At 40.1% G+C, this 16,759-nt stretch overlaps 1 protein-coding gene across 1 annotated transcript; it reads right to left on the bottom strand.

Moving 5' to 3' along the window:
* Positions 1 to 600: 600 nt before the first annotated feature.
* Positions 601 to 15,740, bottom strand: ATMIN (ATM interactor). The gene is made up of 4 exons (XM_036748797.1): positions 15,313 to 15,740; positions 9,760 to 9,885; positions 8,701 to 8,900; positions 601 to 6,548 (listed from the first exon to the last, which is right to left on the bottom strand). Exons 1-4 carry the CDS (start codon positions 15,673 to 15,675, stop codon positions 4,745 to 4,747), a joined length of 2,493 nt encoding a protein of 830 aa, XP_036604692.1. The 5' UTR covers positions 15,676 to 15,740; the 3' UTR covers positions 601 to 4,744.
* Between the last annotated feature and the right edge of the window lie 1,019 nt (positions 15,741 to 16,759).

Genomic DNA, 16,759 nt, shown 5'->3' with positions numbered 1-16,759 from the left:
ATTTCAGATTTATTTCTAGTCTACAGATTTGAGAATTGAAATCACAAATCTCACTCCGCCACCCAGAATGTGAAAAAGTTAGTAGCATTCCAGTTAGCTGGCAGCTGACAGAAAAAAAGAGAGAGAGAGAAAGAAAGAAAAAAGAGAAAAAGAAAAAGTGCTAAGATGAAGATGTCAAGATTGGTGACTAGGCAGGAGTGTTGTCTCCTTCACCAGCAGTCTGAGGTATTTGACCAAAGTCACTGTTGGCAGACAATGGGAAGCCTCTCAGCAGTGTGCACCACTGAGAATAAAAAAGATAACTATGGAGATATTTTTATTCCAAAAAGACTTTGTACCATCGACAGGAGTATGGAAATGCTTCACAGATGAAACCAGAAATCTGATGCCATTTGCTTTAGATATACTTGTAGCTATGTTACACATCTTCAATTTGCTTTAGAACGCAACAACAAAGAGAGGTTCATGATGAGGCAGGCTTTAGCAATAGGATTCTAATGATTCTTTCAGAATGTCAGTCTCATAAGCACTGGTGAACAAAACTCTTAAGTGCATGCTTTGATTATATTACAATTAGACTAGATTGAAAGGCAACACCCAACTTTTTATGCATGACTTTAATGTCTCCATTGAAGGGAATAAATAATGGCCTTTTCCCGAGAATTTCAATATGGCTGACATGGATGTTTGTTTATTTTCAGTTCATGACCTTATGTATCTGCCCCATTCAAATGATTGAAAATGTGCTTACAACTTAAGATTTCACAATTTGGTCATGTTGATGGATCTTGGACTGCTAGTATTTTATAAGTCACATCTGATTGCTTTAGTCTGCTACAAGGGAGTCTCTTTTGCTACACAAAATAAAAAACAATAAAACTGTATTGTATCATTATGAGTTCTAGTTCATTATTAACTTAGTTAATCCTTTCAAGGGACATCATTGCCTGGCAATGATCTTCCTTCTGCTTAAGAGATCTTTATGTTGGCCAAAGTCTTCCAGAAGGATCTAAACAAATTCCTATTATTTAATGCTCCCCCCAACCCCATCATTCTTCCAGAAGTTTTAAATTCATCATTTTTCATTTGAACCAAATATTTATAACATTTAAATTATTTTTGAAGCTATATTTTAACATCCATCATTTCTTGATCTTCTCTGCCACTGAATGCTCCCTTATAACAAATAAACAAAGTCAATCAACAAAGCCATTTGTTATAAACATTGTTTATAACAGTTAATGTCCATCACCCCTTCACCATTCTATGGGGAAATCTCTGCATTTCATCTGTGTTCAGCTGCTTCTTATTTTTGTTTACATCGTTGTAGTTTGTGTGCACACTTTCTTGATCGTACTTCTCTCACACTTCTTGACTCCATCTGTTTTTACGTTTCTGAGTTCTTCACATTTGTCATTTCCTTCCATGATTTCCTCAACTGATGAGCGCTTAATTTGTTTCTAGTTCTTTGCTATTGCAAAAAAAAAATGCTGCTATGAGTATTTTAGTTTGTTACAAACAGGGCCTTTCTGTCAACCTGTCATTGAGCTCCTTGAGGTATGTGCCCAGTAATGGGGTTGCTAAGTATTTGTACCAGATATTACTAATATGCTGGCAAAAATTGAAGTACTTTTTAATAGATGCTCTGAAGTAGGATTTACTGATGTGGGTCAAAATATAATTAAACTACTGAACTACATTAACTTAATCCATCTCACACCTTTTAGATCAGAATTTACAACAAAAACAAAAACTGTTATAAGATGAAAAAGCACTAGATGATTCTTTTTTTTTTCAAAAGACTTAACACAGGCTATAAGTACAGTGGCCACTCACAGGTCTGATCCAACTCTGATAAGCATAGAAGCTTTAGTCTGCTGTTTTTCTGACCTGGGCTGGTTTGTTCCTCTTTAGGCAGCTGGTGGCCTCTCATTCCCAGGGGGCTAGCCACATTTGCGTTGAGCTTTGTGTGAAAACCCAATTGGCTTAGCCCATTGCAGCTCAGAATCTCAGAATTAAAACAATCTATCAGCCTCAGCCTTCCCAAGGAGCAGGGATTACAGGTATGTGCCACCACACCAGTCACAAAGTTCTAAAAGTATGTCGTTAAGTTACATTCCTTTTTAGGATGAGCTTCCTTTATCTTATGCAGGAAAACAGGCCCATATAGAATGAATGCTTATCCTAGAACCACACAACCTTTTACTGAAAGGGTAAAGGTAGTAGCCAAACATATTCTAACCTCCAAATCTTAGGTCTTATGCCAGAACCATAATTATTTCCATAAAAGTGGTGTATCTTTTTTTAAAGGTTCATGTTTGAGAATTTTTATCAACCAAAGTAATTCTTTGAATCAGTTGGCTGTTTTCCAACAGATAGTTCATAAAATTTAAAACTTTTTGCTTAATAAAATTTATTGATTTGTCATCTAGATCTAAAGTGAAATTTTTATCACCTGTACAGATACCATTTAGCATTTCTTTCTGCTAGTAAAATTCTTGGCATGTTTATTTTCATAGTCAAACAAAAGTTGAAAGCAGTATGGCTCTTAATGGGAAATGAGCTTTTTGTAAAAAGTTTAGAATGAAGACAAGCTAAGTTTGAGTAAAGACCTTCACGAATTCTTAACAATATAGTTTAAATGATTTCGACTTCTCTTTAATCACTGAATTTTAGGTTTTATAGTGAGCTTTATTTCATTTTTGAGTACTTCAGGTAACTGGAGAAATGCTTTTAAAACAAGCCTCATTTGTTATTTTTATTTGTACATGCTTTACTTTCCTATAAATATCTACTGACTGAATTAAGAAAAAAATATCCATTATCACAGAAACAAAGTGCTTCTTCAAGCCAAGGATCACAACACACAGTATTTACACAAGGCATAAACAAACATGCACTGCTCCTTTGCCAAGAGAGTTTAAACATTAAGGCAATGACAATCCTAAGAACACATGGAATTGCTAAGTTAAGGCTTTATATGTTTAAGTTTTGAAATCCAGATCTATATTCATTCTGATCAAATCACAGTTCTTTCCTGTCATCTATCACATTGAATTCAACTGCTTCAAATGGGAAATTATTGATCATCACTAAAACCTCCTAAAATCATTATGTTATGGCCTCTGTATTAGACATGTGAAATAGCAGCATAACATAACTTTAGTTTACTTCTGTCAGTAAGTAGTTCCCTTCTGAGATTTGGTATGTTTCTTTAAACCATTGCCTGCCATCTGCATAAGCATGTCTAATAGTAGGACCATAAGATGGTTTTGTAAACTTAGAAAATGTGTCTGTCAAACTAAAGAATCTCAATCTTCTCAAACTTGGCTAACATTTTATGAAACCAAAGAAAAACACCAGCAATATTCTTGAATCCTCTCTCTTCTATATTAGTCATATGATGCCCTCCTTATTGAAGCCATTTGCCTTTCTTCTCACACTTATATTAGGACCTGTACTATTTGGTATTCTTGCCTTAAAGTTTTAACATCCCCCCACCCAAAAAAAAAAACCCAGAATAAACATGGTATTTAGGATAAATCTACTCTAGAATGTCCAGCCCCAAGGCACAAATATTATTCCCTTACCAGAGCATTTCATCGAGAGATGTTGGCCATTGCTGAAGATATAAAAATTGGGGCACTTTAAAAAGAAACACAGATTGTACTCTTGCCCTCATTTAGCCAAGGAGGAGAAAGAGATAAGGTTTGGGTTTGTTTTTTTTTTTTTTAAAGTAGGGCAGGATTCCTTAACATCAAGAGGAAACAAATCCATTAGATCCATTTTGTTTGCTTTGGGAAGTAGCTCTTGAGCACCACTCAGTCTCTGACACTTAGAAAATCAATGTGAGATTATTTATGAAAAATTCCAATCTGGATCAATAAATGATTTTCATAGTTTCACTCCTAATTTTGTTAGGGGACAATTACTTTCAACAGAACATCACTTTCTATCTATCATTTTCCTTTAAAGAGCACTGTTACAGGAAAATCCCTTGTGGAAAAAGCACATTTTAAAAGTACTAGATATCTATGTAGTAGCTCACAGAGTAGTTAGTCACTATATCTTTTGTACAGTAATTATTTTAATAGATAAAGACTGAAACAGGGCTGCTGTGTTTTTTTTAATTCCCTAAGTTAGAAAACAGATGGTGAAATTCCCAAACCAAAAAATAAAAAAAAATGTGGCTGTCATTTCCATAAATCTAGCTACATATATCTGACATAGCTTGCTAGGCTAGAGATTAGAAAGCATTAGTCCACCCCAAATACTAGCTTCAAGGACCAACAGGAATTTTTAGTCAACATTTTTCAAGTTTTAGGTGCAAAAATCCCCCAAAATTTAGTTTCTTTTTCTCCCTAGTAAAGCACTTTCTATACTCAAAGACCAAAATGTTTCAAAAACACAACACAAAATAGGTTATAGTCCAGAAGCAGGTAGACTTGATTTCAGTGAAATAACTTTAAATGTACAAAGGAAAATACAAGAACTGTGATAGCTATTACTATCAATGAAGTAGTATCAGGGAGCAACTAAAAAATAATTTATAGACATTGACACTTTACAAAACACAAGTTCATGTTTACAAATACAAGAGGCAAAATATCTTGAGAAAACTGCTAAGGGACTGCATAATCAGTTACATTCAACACAGATAAGACCACTGTTGTCCTCTATTCTTTTATTTTCTCCCCGCAAAGGGAAGTTTCCAAGTGATTTCCGCCACACTTGGACTCATGTCTTAGAAGTTTGACACGGAACACAGTTCAGCACATGTCTGTGTTTCTACAGAACTGAACTGAGACTCCATCGTATTCCAGGCCAAATCAGCCAAAAGAAAGTCATCCATTGCAGTCTGAGTTTCATTGCTAGTAAAGAACAAATTCCCGAGGGTTTCAAAACCACTATTCATAGTCTGGGTTTCTGTACTATTCAACTGGACTTTTTCCAAGCCAGGTATATTTTTATCAACAGAGAGTCCTTCAGTTTGAGTTTCTGTGTCAGATGAATCAGTACTCACGGAAAAGCTAGAGTGCTTCAGAATATTTGCCAGAGGCAGATGAGGACTAGTATCTAAGAAGAAGTTTAAATCTGTCTGTGTTTGAGTATCAAACATTTCCAGGCCTAAGAAGTTGGAATTCCCTTTACAACTGTAAGACTGAGTGGTGTTGTCTGCCAGTAAGAAGTCTGTTTGGGTTTCTATATCCAGAGATTCCAAGACTGGTTCAGTGTTTATGTTGCTAAGGTCACTCTCTTCTGTTTGAGTTTGGATATTTGAAGCTGAAAAAAACTCTTCAATGTCAAAATCAATTCCTGTGTTCTGGGTTGACCCAGATGACAGCTGAGTGTCAGCTCCGGTATTACTGTCAGACAGGAGACTACGGCTGTCCAAAGTTTGGCCTGGCAGACTACTGGACAGTATGTTTTCCAGATCACTTAACAAATCTATTGTCTGGGTTTGGTTATCAGTCATGTTTTGTGATGGGAGTATATTATTTTGTGTGCTGAAATTCATAACAGGTGTAGATTTTACAACATCCTCATTCAAAGTCTTACAGCCATCCTGGGATAACAAACTGTGAGATACAGGGGCAGTGACTAAACTATTGTTTGCAATGTTTGGGGTAGAAACATTGTATGCATGGACATTCTCAAAAATATCATTACACATGACAGCTTGGTTCATCGACATTGTGGCATCTGTTGAACTCTGGATTCCACTGGTCTGAGTTTCTCTAGAGATTCCACATGGCTGCAGACAAGCATGAGTAAAGGCATCTGTCTGCGCTGCTATAGATGAGGTTACCTTAGAACTGGGTAAAAATGTTTGAGTCTGAACACTGATGGGCAGAGAAACTTGAGAATCAAATGTTAAATCTGTCTGAGAACAAGAAGATACAGAGGAATCAGGAGGGACCCAAGGTGAAGGAGACATGAGAGTTTGTGATGCATAAGATACATCTGTCTGTACATTGATGGAAGAAATTTTATTCTTTTGACACACATTTCCTAATTCTTGTAAAGCATTAGTTGGGTTTTTGCCCAAATTCACTTGTACACCTGTACTAATAGGCTCAACAGCAACAGGATTGACTGTTTTTGAAAGCGGTAAACTTTCCTTAAGTGAGAAACCCTCTGAATCCAATCCTAGTATCAAGGTTCCTGTTGACAAAGGAAGCAGATGAACAGTGCTTGTGACAGACCCTTGATTATCAACACCAACCACCATAGGCTGGACTGAAGAGTCTGCTGCAGGCACAAAGATAGGCAAATGTGAAAACTGCATAACAGGAAGCTTAACCAAAGCCACTTTGGGCTTTGGCAAAAGCAATTTCTGAGTATATCTTGGAGGTGTAAGGGTTTGCTTTCTGGCATTAGAGCTACAAGAATCTTCAAAAGAAGCCACCAACTTTATCTCTGAAGTTTCCAAGTCTTGGGTGTCTGTTCTAGTAGCTGGTTTGTTGATCAGTGATTCAAGGGCCTTATCAGACAACTGCTGGTTATGCAGAGAGTTTTCCATTTTCCTTTTCTTACCAGGTGGGTCCCTAAAAACATTAATAGAATTTTAAAAAAATTATTCTAAAATCCATGCAACTGATTGATCCTCAACAACATTTGTTATTATTGTTCAGTCAATCTTTCAGAATAGAGGACAGCTACTTTTGCCTAGGAAAGGCTATCTATATACCCTGTCTCCACTTCCTTACCTCCCACTCACTTCTTAACCCCTTGCAATCTGTCTTCTGCCCCTTCCACTCCACTGAAACTTATCTTTTTCAAAGACACCCATGATTTCTTTACAGCTATAAACTTCCGACCATCCTCAGCTGTCTTCATTGTGTTTTCATGAAACTATTTGTTCTCTTCTAACTGTCCCTCTTCTGACAAATCCTTTTGGTTTTCTCTGCAGATGCATCATCCATGGCCTGCTCTATTTGTGTGGGCCTATCCCAGGGCTCTGTCCTGGCCCTCTTCTCTTTCTACACTCCTAGGGATCTCATCAGTTCCCACAGGTTCAGTGACCATCTCTATGAAGATGACTTCTTTATCTACACATTCATCTCTTTCCTGAACTCTACTTCCACATTTCCAGGGGCCTGCTTGGCATTTCCACCTGGCCATTTACACATGCATCTCAAACTCTACATAAACCCAGTCGTCCTCCTAAATTCCCTCTTTCTACATGGAAGGGGGGAGGGGCAGGAAGAGAAATCAGCATCTTTCTAGTCATACAGATTTTCAACGACCTAGGAGTAATTTTCAGCTGCTCATTCTTATTTGTCCTTATATCCAATCCAATGCCAAGTATTGTCAAGTGCTATTCCTCAAAAATTTCTTTTATCTATCATCTACTCAAAGCACATCCACTCTAGTTCAGCCCTCTTATCTCTTATTTTAACTATTTCAGTAGCCTCTTAATTGGTCTCCCTACATAAAGTCTTTCCTACCTCCAATTTATCCTTCAGGTGGCTACCAAAATTGATAGTCCTAAAATACTGGTCTAATCATGTCACTGCCCTTAGAATAAAGTACAAATCCCTCCATTTAGCTTTAAAAGCCATTGATTTGGCTCCAACCTCTCCCTAAATGGATTATGTATTACTCCCCCTCATTCATTCCACCCTCTAGGCAAATATGCCCTACTGATTTCCATTCCTGACATTTCATGTCCCACCTCCTTGCCTTTGCCCAGGCTCTCCTGTGCTGGCCTTTCTCATCTGTCTCGTAGAAGCTGCAGGCTCCTTTTAAGACTCAGCTTAATTGTCAGCAATTTCCAGAGCTCTTTCCTTACTCTGTGAGTGCCTCTCCCCAATCAGTGTGAATTTTTCTGTCTACAGATCCTGTATTTACTTAGTGGTGAACATGCTGTATCCCCTCTCCTCCCTCTCCAGGATATCCAAGCTCTTTGTGAGCTAGGACTGTCTATCTTATCTTTGTATTCCCAGAGCCTGGCCATATAGCAGGCCCTGGACAAATGGTTGTTGACTGAATGACTGAATGAATCCCTTCTGAGAGATCTGCTAAAGGGCTGGTCTTGCTGAGGTGAGCAGAAGAAAGAGAAAGTGTAACACACAGAGAAAGAGCAGGCTCCTTTGGACATAAACATAATGAAAGCCTTCTGTGATTTGGTGAGTGTGGAGACTCCTCTCACCAACCTGTCTATAACTCAGTAGATAAATTTTAGAGAACTGCCTGAGGCTTAGAAGGCTGAAAAATGTACCCACGACAGAATGGCCAGTACAAGGGGCAAAATTTGAACTCAGGTCTCCTTCATTCGATGTCCAGTACTCTATCCATTTAGCCAGGCTGCCTCTCAGTGAGACTCATAGATTAATTTTAAAACCACCATGTAATGGAATACTTTTCATCTCTAAATTCTGTACTGTTATAATATATAAATTTTATCTTTCCAACTAAGTAAAAACCACAGCAACATACTAAAATAACATCTAAAACTCCTACAACTTCTGGAAGCAAAATGGTCTAGTATAACATCTTCCAATCTATAAGCCACAAAGGACCCTGAAGGGAGGTGGCAGAAAGAAATTAGAGCTGAAACTGCTATGGCACATTTCAAAGGCCTTCCTTGAGAAGCTTCTCTCTGCCTAGCTGCAAACTGTCTCTTCTTCAATCATCTCCCCAGGAATGATCCCACCCATCTGCTCCACAGTTCTGTCACACTTCATTTCCTCATACCTGTGCTCTGCAGGGATCTCATGGCCAGTTCGATAAACGTGTGACTGCAATGCTGTTCTGCTGGCATACGGGCAGCCACAGGTGCACTGGAAAGTCTTGCCACAATCCTCTGCATGTCGTTTTAAGTCCCATTCAGTACCATAGGAGTTGCTACATTTATCACATTTATGCTTCTTTTCAGCATGCATTTTCATAAAGTGCTAAAACATGAGAACAAAAATTTAAAATAACTGTTCAAGATTTTAAAAGAAACCATAAACTTAATAACATCAGGCATGACTTTAGATGGGGAAAAACAATGGTAGTCAAAAAGGGGCAGGATTTAGGAAGGTACGTAAATGACAATTCACCACATGCCTTTCTCTACCCTATCACTTTATTTATACAGATCGTCTCAAAAGTCTTAGTGCAGTGTAAAGCTTTAATAGCTTAAAACTACGCTAAGATTTTTGAGACATCCTGTGTATTTGTGGAGGATAGAGGGTGGAGGGCAGGAAAAGGAGAGAAGGAAAAGTTACTGATACCTACTGCTGCTTCTAGCACCAAATCTATCCTGTTAAGATTCTAAATATGATCCTCCATCCTCTCTGATCACTCCCTTCCCTCTGTAGGCCCATTCCTATTCCTTGGTACCCCCACCCTTCACCCCCGAGATGCCTGCTTTGGGCACTTTTTAAATGGGGCATGTCCCCATCCTCTATGAGAGACGTCTCTTCTGAGATGGTCCCTTATGACCTGGGACATACCCTGCCCACATTACATACTCTCTGAGACACTGGATCACTCTCATCTCTCAAAATCTATTCTGGATCCTCCTCCCATCCTATGTTAAATGAGTATTTTCTCTACTTCGATCCCTAAACCTGAAAACATTCCCCAAAACATCCTTTTCTAATACCTGCACTTTCTCCAATGGGATGCTGCCTGTTGCATTCTAACACACTTTCTCTTATAGAATGTCTTAGTTTATTGTGAGTTTTTAATAATAGAAACACATTATATTTATATTAACATTTATAATTCTTCCTCCCAGAAAAGTAGTTAAAAAAATTAAAATACCTGTTTTACAAGAGAAAACTGTGAAAATGGCCTGTCAGGACCTCTAGGGCATCCTTTAATAGGGCAACAATAGAATTTTGGTGTCGTTTTTAAGTCCTTTCTTACTGTTGGATTTATTATTCCATCCTGTAAAAGATGCAATTTTATATTTAAATTATGGTGTCAAAAGTCAATAGAACTGCATATGTTTTAATTCCACCCCTTTCAACTCCTTTTAGTATTCTCTGGTCTGCATTCTACCACTCCTAGATCCTTCCCTCCTCTCAAGGCACTTAGCTATATGTTCAGTTTTATGCACATACCCAGTCTCCCTAAATAAATATTAACTTTTCTGAGGACAGGACCTCTCTTCTATTTCTTGGTACCCCTTGCACCCAGCACATTGCCTTGCATAAGAACTCATATAATATTTGACATTTTATAGCAATTTAAAGCTTACAGAGTACCTTCCATACATTATCTAATTTGATCTCTAAAATAACTATTATATACTACAGGTATTATTTTACCTCCTTACAGAAGAAACTAAAGCTCTGAGAGTTAAGTGATTAACCTTGGCTAATAAGTTGGAAGCGGCATCCAAACCCATGTTTTTCCTACTTAAATATAGGCCCAGTAGTTTCATCACATGTTATGAGATAACACTACTGCTGTTGCTAGTCTGTCTTCCAAAATCTTCCAGCTAGTATAGTTAATTTGGTCAAAATCTTCCAAACAGGCTCATCCAAGATAAACTATGCCTTTGAGAAAACCTTGTATCACTGAATCACCCTGGAAGGAAAATCTAGCTGACCAATACAACCCATTTGATACAAGAGTTTTATTTTAAACTATACACTAGCACCTGAGGGCTTCAATTACTATACACTCACTTAATTTTTCATTACAATAGTATCTCACCTACACAGTCTTACTAATCCATGTACTTTTAAAGTATTTTTCATTATTCTTTTATCATACTTACCCTTTCAGTCTTAACATATATGTGTGTATATACTGCTAATGTAAATACAAGTATGGAATAATGAGTATGTTAATGTGAGGAGAATGAAGGATGATGAGACTATGAACAAACAGATCCACAGTCACCTTTCCAAATGTTCAGCTCGACCCAGACCAAAACATACCTGCTTAGCCACAGGGCCATTAAAGCTAACTCAGATCAAGTCGGCTTCCCCATTATTATTTCCTGCCTTAACCTTCAAAGGCTAGTTGTACAGCACTGCTTGGCTCCTTCTCTAAGTAAAAACTGTTCTTCATGGATAGGTGGTGCAGAGTGCTGGGCCTGGAGTCAGGAAGACCAGAGTTTAAATTTGGCCTCAGACACTTATTAGATGCAGATTTGGTCATGTTCCTGGACAAGTCATTTAACTCTGCTTCAGTTTCCTCATCTGTAAAATGACCTAGAGAGGGAAATACCACTCCTCCCCACCACCCCCCCGCCAAAAAAAGAAATACTACTCCAGTATCTTTGCCAAGAAAACCCTAAATGGGATCAAGAAAAGTTGGACATGACTAAAGAACAACAAAGATCTCAGGCATCTTTTCTCTCTCTCTTTTTTAACTATGGCTGCCTCATGGACAAGTCAGTCCAAGCTTTGGGTGGGAGAGAGCTGTTGGAGAAGATGTGCTCGGCACTAAAGAGGTTAGGAAAATATGACTTAGTGTATGGAGAATATGCAAGTACCTCACAGATCCTATGCATGAATGAGAGTCAGTTTACTTGTGAGATTTTCTGTGCTGTATCTGTTGTGCACACAAACTATACACAGAAAGAGATCATGTTTCTGAGGTATTTTCAATGAATGGGCTATGTGTGGCATAAAATTAGCATTTGGGAATTACGATTCCAGAAAAGAAAGAAATATTTTGGAGAAATGCTCACAATTTGTGTAGTAAGCGGAAAGAGTTCCGAATTTAGAGAGAGAAGACTCGGGCTTGAGTCCTGGCTAGTGTGCCTTTGGAGAAGTCATTTTTGCCTTCTGGGTTTTCTCTAAAATGAGGATATTGAACTAGATTATTTGGTACAGTGGGAAAAGTGTTGGATTTGAAGTCAGAGGACCTGGATTTGAATCCTAGCTCTACCTTATGTTCTCGGGCAAATCGCATCTCAAGGATTCAGTTTCTTCATTTATTAAATGAGGTGTTGGACTAGATGATTTCTGAGGGCCCTTGCAACTCAAAACTTAGGATCTCTAAGGTCTTTTGCAGTTTTAATAGTCCATTAGTACAAGAGGAAAAGGAAGAATGCCAAAAATGAAAAGTGGACGAGAAGACTGAATGCAAAAGGGGCCATATGGCCACAGGGAAATCATGTTTCATCATTCCTTTCTGGAAACTCCTAAAAGGAATAGTTCATTCTTTAAATTTTTACTATAAATTTAAAACAAATCAAGTCTTAGCTCCATCTATAGCTTCCCCAAATAACTTGGGAGCCTCCTTTCTTTTTCTGGCAAACTATTTCTAAAAATTCTGGATTCAATCTAATCTAAGCACTTATAAGCCACATTTTAAAATATAAAGGAAGCTTACAGGTTCTCAAAGCACCACTCTCCTCCCCTTCTCCCCAAACATAATAAAGAACACTTAGCAGTCAAGCAATGGGCACTTTTGCCTACTCTTCCCTGAATCACTTAGCTTTCAATCTCCACAAAGCCCTCTGCAGATAAAGCTGAGCCTGAATTGATTTCCAGTTTTCCTTTTAGGGCATGAAATATGGACAAGAATTAAAAAAACAAAATACAGACCAAAAACACTGAACACAAGCTAGCAACATAGACCCAACTCCTACAGACGTGGGGGGGGGGCACGGGAAGGAAGGTATTAATGATTCATTTTTTAAGGGGGGAGGAATATTTATCAGGAAGGAATAGCATAAAATAAGCACAAACTGGCTAGGCAATGACTCACTGAATGAGTAATATGTAAATATAAAATAATTTATAACCAGGACCCCAAAAATGTAAAAAGAAATTTATGCCAAATATTAAGAAAACTTCCCCAGTTCAGGCCTACCATAAACAGAATGGTAGGCACATATTAGGTAGATAAATAATTCTTGACTGATCAAAAGGAACTTCCTTTACCTACACCCACCTAGGAAGCAGACTGAGAGTAGGTGGTTCCTGCTTTCCACTGAAAGAAGCTCATCTAACTCAGAAAAGGGGGTTGGATAAATTGTATGGGCTTTCCTGCAGACAAAATGGGCCTGAAAAGCCAAATTTGAAATGGAGCTAAAAGATACCCAGTTTAAAAGCAGCCTTCCAAACTCCAGGATAGATTATCATGAGATCCCAGCTGAGATGACACACTCAAAAATTATATTTTCTCCAAAAGTATCCTTTTCCCTCTCAAATTCATTAAATTGACTAGATTGCTAATGCCTGCCCTCTTGCAGTTTCCTTTCTTTCATGTTCATTTTTTTGAAACGAAATTTTTGAAAAGTGGGTAAATATACCTGTGTTCTTGAACTAGCTCTGAAAAATAGTTCTTATATACCAACTGTTTAGCTCAAATCTTTAGCGAGGTACATCTATCTCTACAACAACAGCATAATTCGAAGAACACTGCACTCCAAACTCAGAAAACCTTAAGTCAAGAGTAATGGAGTAAATGTAAGTCATTTACTACCTTTGTGATCTTAGGCAAGTCACTTCACTTGTGTTAAAAATAAATAATGGAGTTTAACACTTGTACTGTCTACCTTCCAGGGGTGTTATGAAGAAAGTTTTGTAAACCTTAACATGCCATAAAATTACGATTATTACTATAATTCCACAGACAGAGGCTAAACATAAGTTATTAAAAAGGTACATCTTGGGAGTGATATGCCAACTAGTATCTAGCAGGATCCAGGGCCTAATACTTCCCCTTCATCTCCAAGTCATGTGGCCTTCTTACTCCCAATGGAACTGGGCCCTCCTGCCACAGGGTTCCCTAAGCTATGCTATGTGCCCACAGCCCCATCCCTTTCACTCCCCCATTTTTACCTCTCTAGTCCCCCTTTGTTTAGAATGTAAGCTCCTGGAAGCCAGGCAGTCTACTTTGCTTGTTTTTATATCCCCAGCACTGTGCCAATCTTAGAGAAGTCAGTGCTTAATATATGCATTTTCACTCATTCACATTGCCTCCAACATGAATATTTGTTGCATTCCTTTGAAAACTGGAGCACAAAGATGGGCTGGAACAATCCATTGAATCAGATGACCAGAATCCTTAGCTCTCTGAAACAAAGCCACTTGAGATAATGGAAGTCAGTTAAAGAAAACAGGACTAGACTACTACAGATTTTAAATCCTCCCTGAGAACTCTAGTTTCTTTCTCACCTTAAATTTAAGTCTAAAAACACTCTAATTTCTCCTCTTTGGACTAACAATCATAATTTTCTGAGCCTGGTAAGGGAGTTCCCCCACATTATCTCATTAGGATTCTGAAACCACCTAGCCCTCCACCTTTCCCCCACCCCCATCCACAAGTACTCTGCAATACAGTGACAATAGCATCCCAGCCGTTCCTAGCACAAGCTGCTCCATCTCCCTGCCTGGAAGACTCTTCCCTCCTCTTCTCTGCCTCCCTAAAGACCCGGCTAAAATTCCCTTCTATAAGAAGCTTTTTTGATTCCTCTTAATGTCAGTGCCTTCCCTCTACTGATTACCTCCAATTTATCTTGCGCGTATCTTGTCTGTACCTAGTTTTCATGTTGTCTCCCTCATTAAAGCGAGCTCCTTGAGAGCAGGAACTGTCTCTTGCCTTCGTATGCCCAGCTAAGCACGCTGCCTTGTTCAGAAAAGGCACTTAATAAATCCTGACTGAAGCGCCTATCCCGGACCGTGGTCCTCAAACAGCAGGTGCTTCGCTGCTGTCTTGACAACCAGTCTTTCCCCTCCCAACAAGGAGAGGAAGCCTAGGTTACACTTGCTTTGTGTAAACCTGACTCTCACTGCTGCCAGCCAACTATAGCAATCCAACAATAGATTTCGTCCAGCGGACTTATCTGCAGACCACACTCCCTGCCAATACTCCAGGTCCAGGTAAAGGTGGAGAGCCCAGTAGCGGAAGGGAGAGTCAGCGGGATGGGCGCACCCCAATGCAATGCCGCCTCCTCCACAGAGCTCTTGGGTACCCCCCCGGGGTAACAACCTTGCCCCTGCCCTCGGAGGGCACTCTGTTTACCCCTCTGTGGTGCAGTTATTTAGTGTTGGTGAGCACCGTACCCGTCGCTGTTTGGTGGTCCAGGCCTCACCTGTGGCTGATGACTTTACTGGGTGCACTCTGAGGTCGAGCGGAGGGGCGAAGGGAGGGGTACTGGGGGCCGGACCAGGGCTGGAGCTGCCGGCAAGCATAGAGCTCGGGACGCTGTATACAGTAGGAGCTTAATTGCTTTTTTTTTTTTTTAACCGAGGAGAGCAAAGGTTTACCGGGTGTGGGGGGGCATGCCAGGCCGGCGCTGGCTACTCGGCGCACCGACCCTCGCCCATCACCAGGCAGGGGCGTGAGTGCGTGTGCCTTTGGTGGGGACAGGCCGGCCGGGGGCGGGGGCGGATGGGGCCTCACCTGCAGGCGATGGCTCTTCACCAGGTGCATATTGAGCGCGGGCCCATTGGGCAGGATCTTGCCGCAGCCGCGCACTGTGCACAGAATGTTGGTGCGCACGGCACGGGACAGCTCCGACACCGACGGCCGGATCAGTTCGCCCGCAGGAGTCGGGCTCGGCGTCGCGGTTGAGGGCTGCCGCTTTCCCCCCGCCGTCCTAGCCCGGCTTCCTCGCAACCCCGTGTCGAATCCCCACCGGCCCGAGGTCGCGTAGGTAGCGGCATCTCCTCTACTGGCTCGAGTCGCGGCCGAGTCTGAAGTCGTAGCCAGCAGCGGGGCTGGGGTCAAACCCGCGGACGGGGCCGCTGCGTCCGTGGCCGCCATGTTTACCTTCGCGGCAAGCCAGCCCTGCTGGGCCGCCTTGCTCCCCGGCTACTTCCGAGGAGGGCGGGGGCCCGTTGCCTCAGCCAACCACAAAGAGCTTCTGGAATACGTCACCATTCCATGTTACCGCCCCCACTACAGAGCCTCTGGGGAAGGCGGGACGGAGGGCGGGGTCTGTTCTCCAGGAGGCGGGGCTCCACTCCAGCTGTTCTCGCAGTCTGCTTCCAGTTCCAGACACCCCTTAGAAAGGATCTCTTCTCCTTCCGAGGTCATCACCTTTTCCTAAAGAGGAATGTTACCTTTGTACGACTTGTTTCTAGGAGGCAGTGAAATTAATTGTCTTTACATATAACTACAATTTCTATAAATTAATTTGAATATATATGGCATGGACCAAATGGTCAGGGGGCCTGGAATCGGATCCTTGCACCAGCATTTGCTAGTTACATGTAATTGTGACCAAGTTCACTCCCCTAAGCCTTAATTTCCGATTCTGTAAAATGGGGAAACCAAGGTTAGAAACATATAAGGGTCCATGTACACAAAAATATTTCTAGTGCAATTCTAGTACCAACTAGGAGGAAAGTGCCCATCACTTACCTAATGGTTGAAAAAACTATGCTATAGGAATGTAATGGAATTACATTCTTACTCTGCAGCAAGAAATGGATGTGAAAAACTTAGAAAAATTTGGGAAGGATTTGTATGAACTGATGAAGTGAGCAGGACCAAATGAACAATTTACAAAAAGATAACAATATTGTAGAGGAAAACAACAATGAAAGATTTAAGCATTCTGATCAATGCTGTCTTTAGAGGACTTATGGTCAAACATGTCTCCCATCTCTCAATAGAAAGGTGGTGGATTTTAAGTGCAGAATGAGGCAAATATTTTCAGATACAACCGGTGCATTTTTTTGTTTTGCTCAACTAAATTTATTTCTTACAAGAGAAGGTTAGGGTAGGAGAGGAAACAGTGATGTTAAAAAAGAGAAGTGAAAAAACACTTTTTAAAAATAAGAGAGGCAATAATATTTGTTGAATCTATCTCAGGATTGTGGAGAAAACCTTTGTAAACCTTAGA

The sequence above is a fragment of the Trichosurus vulpecula genome, chromosome 3, assembly GCF_011100635.1.
Source record: "Trichosurus vulpecula isolate mTriVul1 chromosome 3, mTriVul1.pri, whole genome shotgun sequence".
NCBI lineage: Eukaryota > Metazoa > Chordata > Mammalia > Diprotodontia > Phalangeridae > Trichosurus > Trichosurus vulpecula.
Note: the sequence above shows the minus strand (reverse complement) of the source record. Positions and strands in the feature narration are given on the sequence as shown.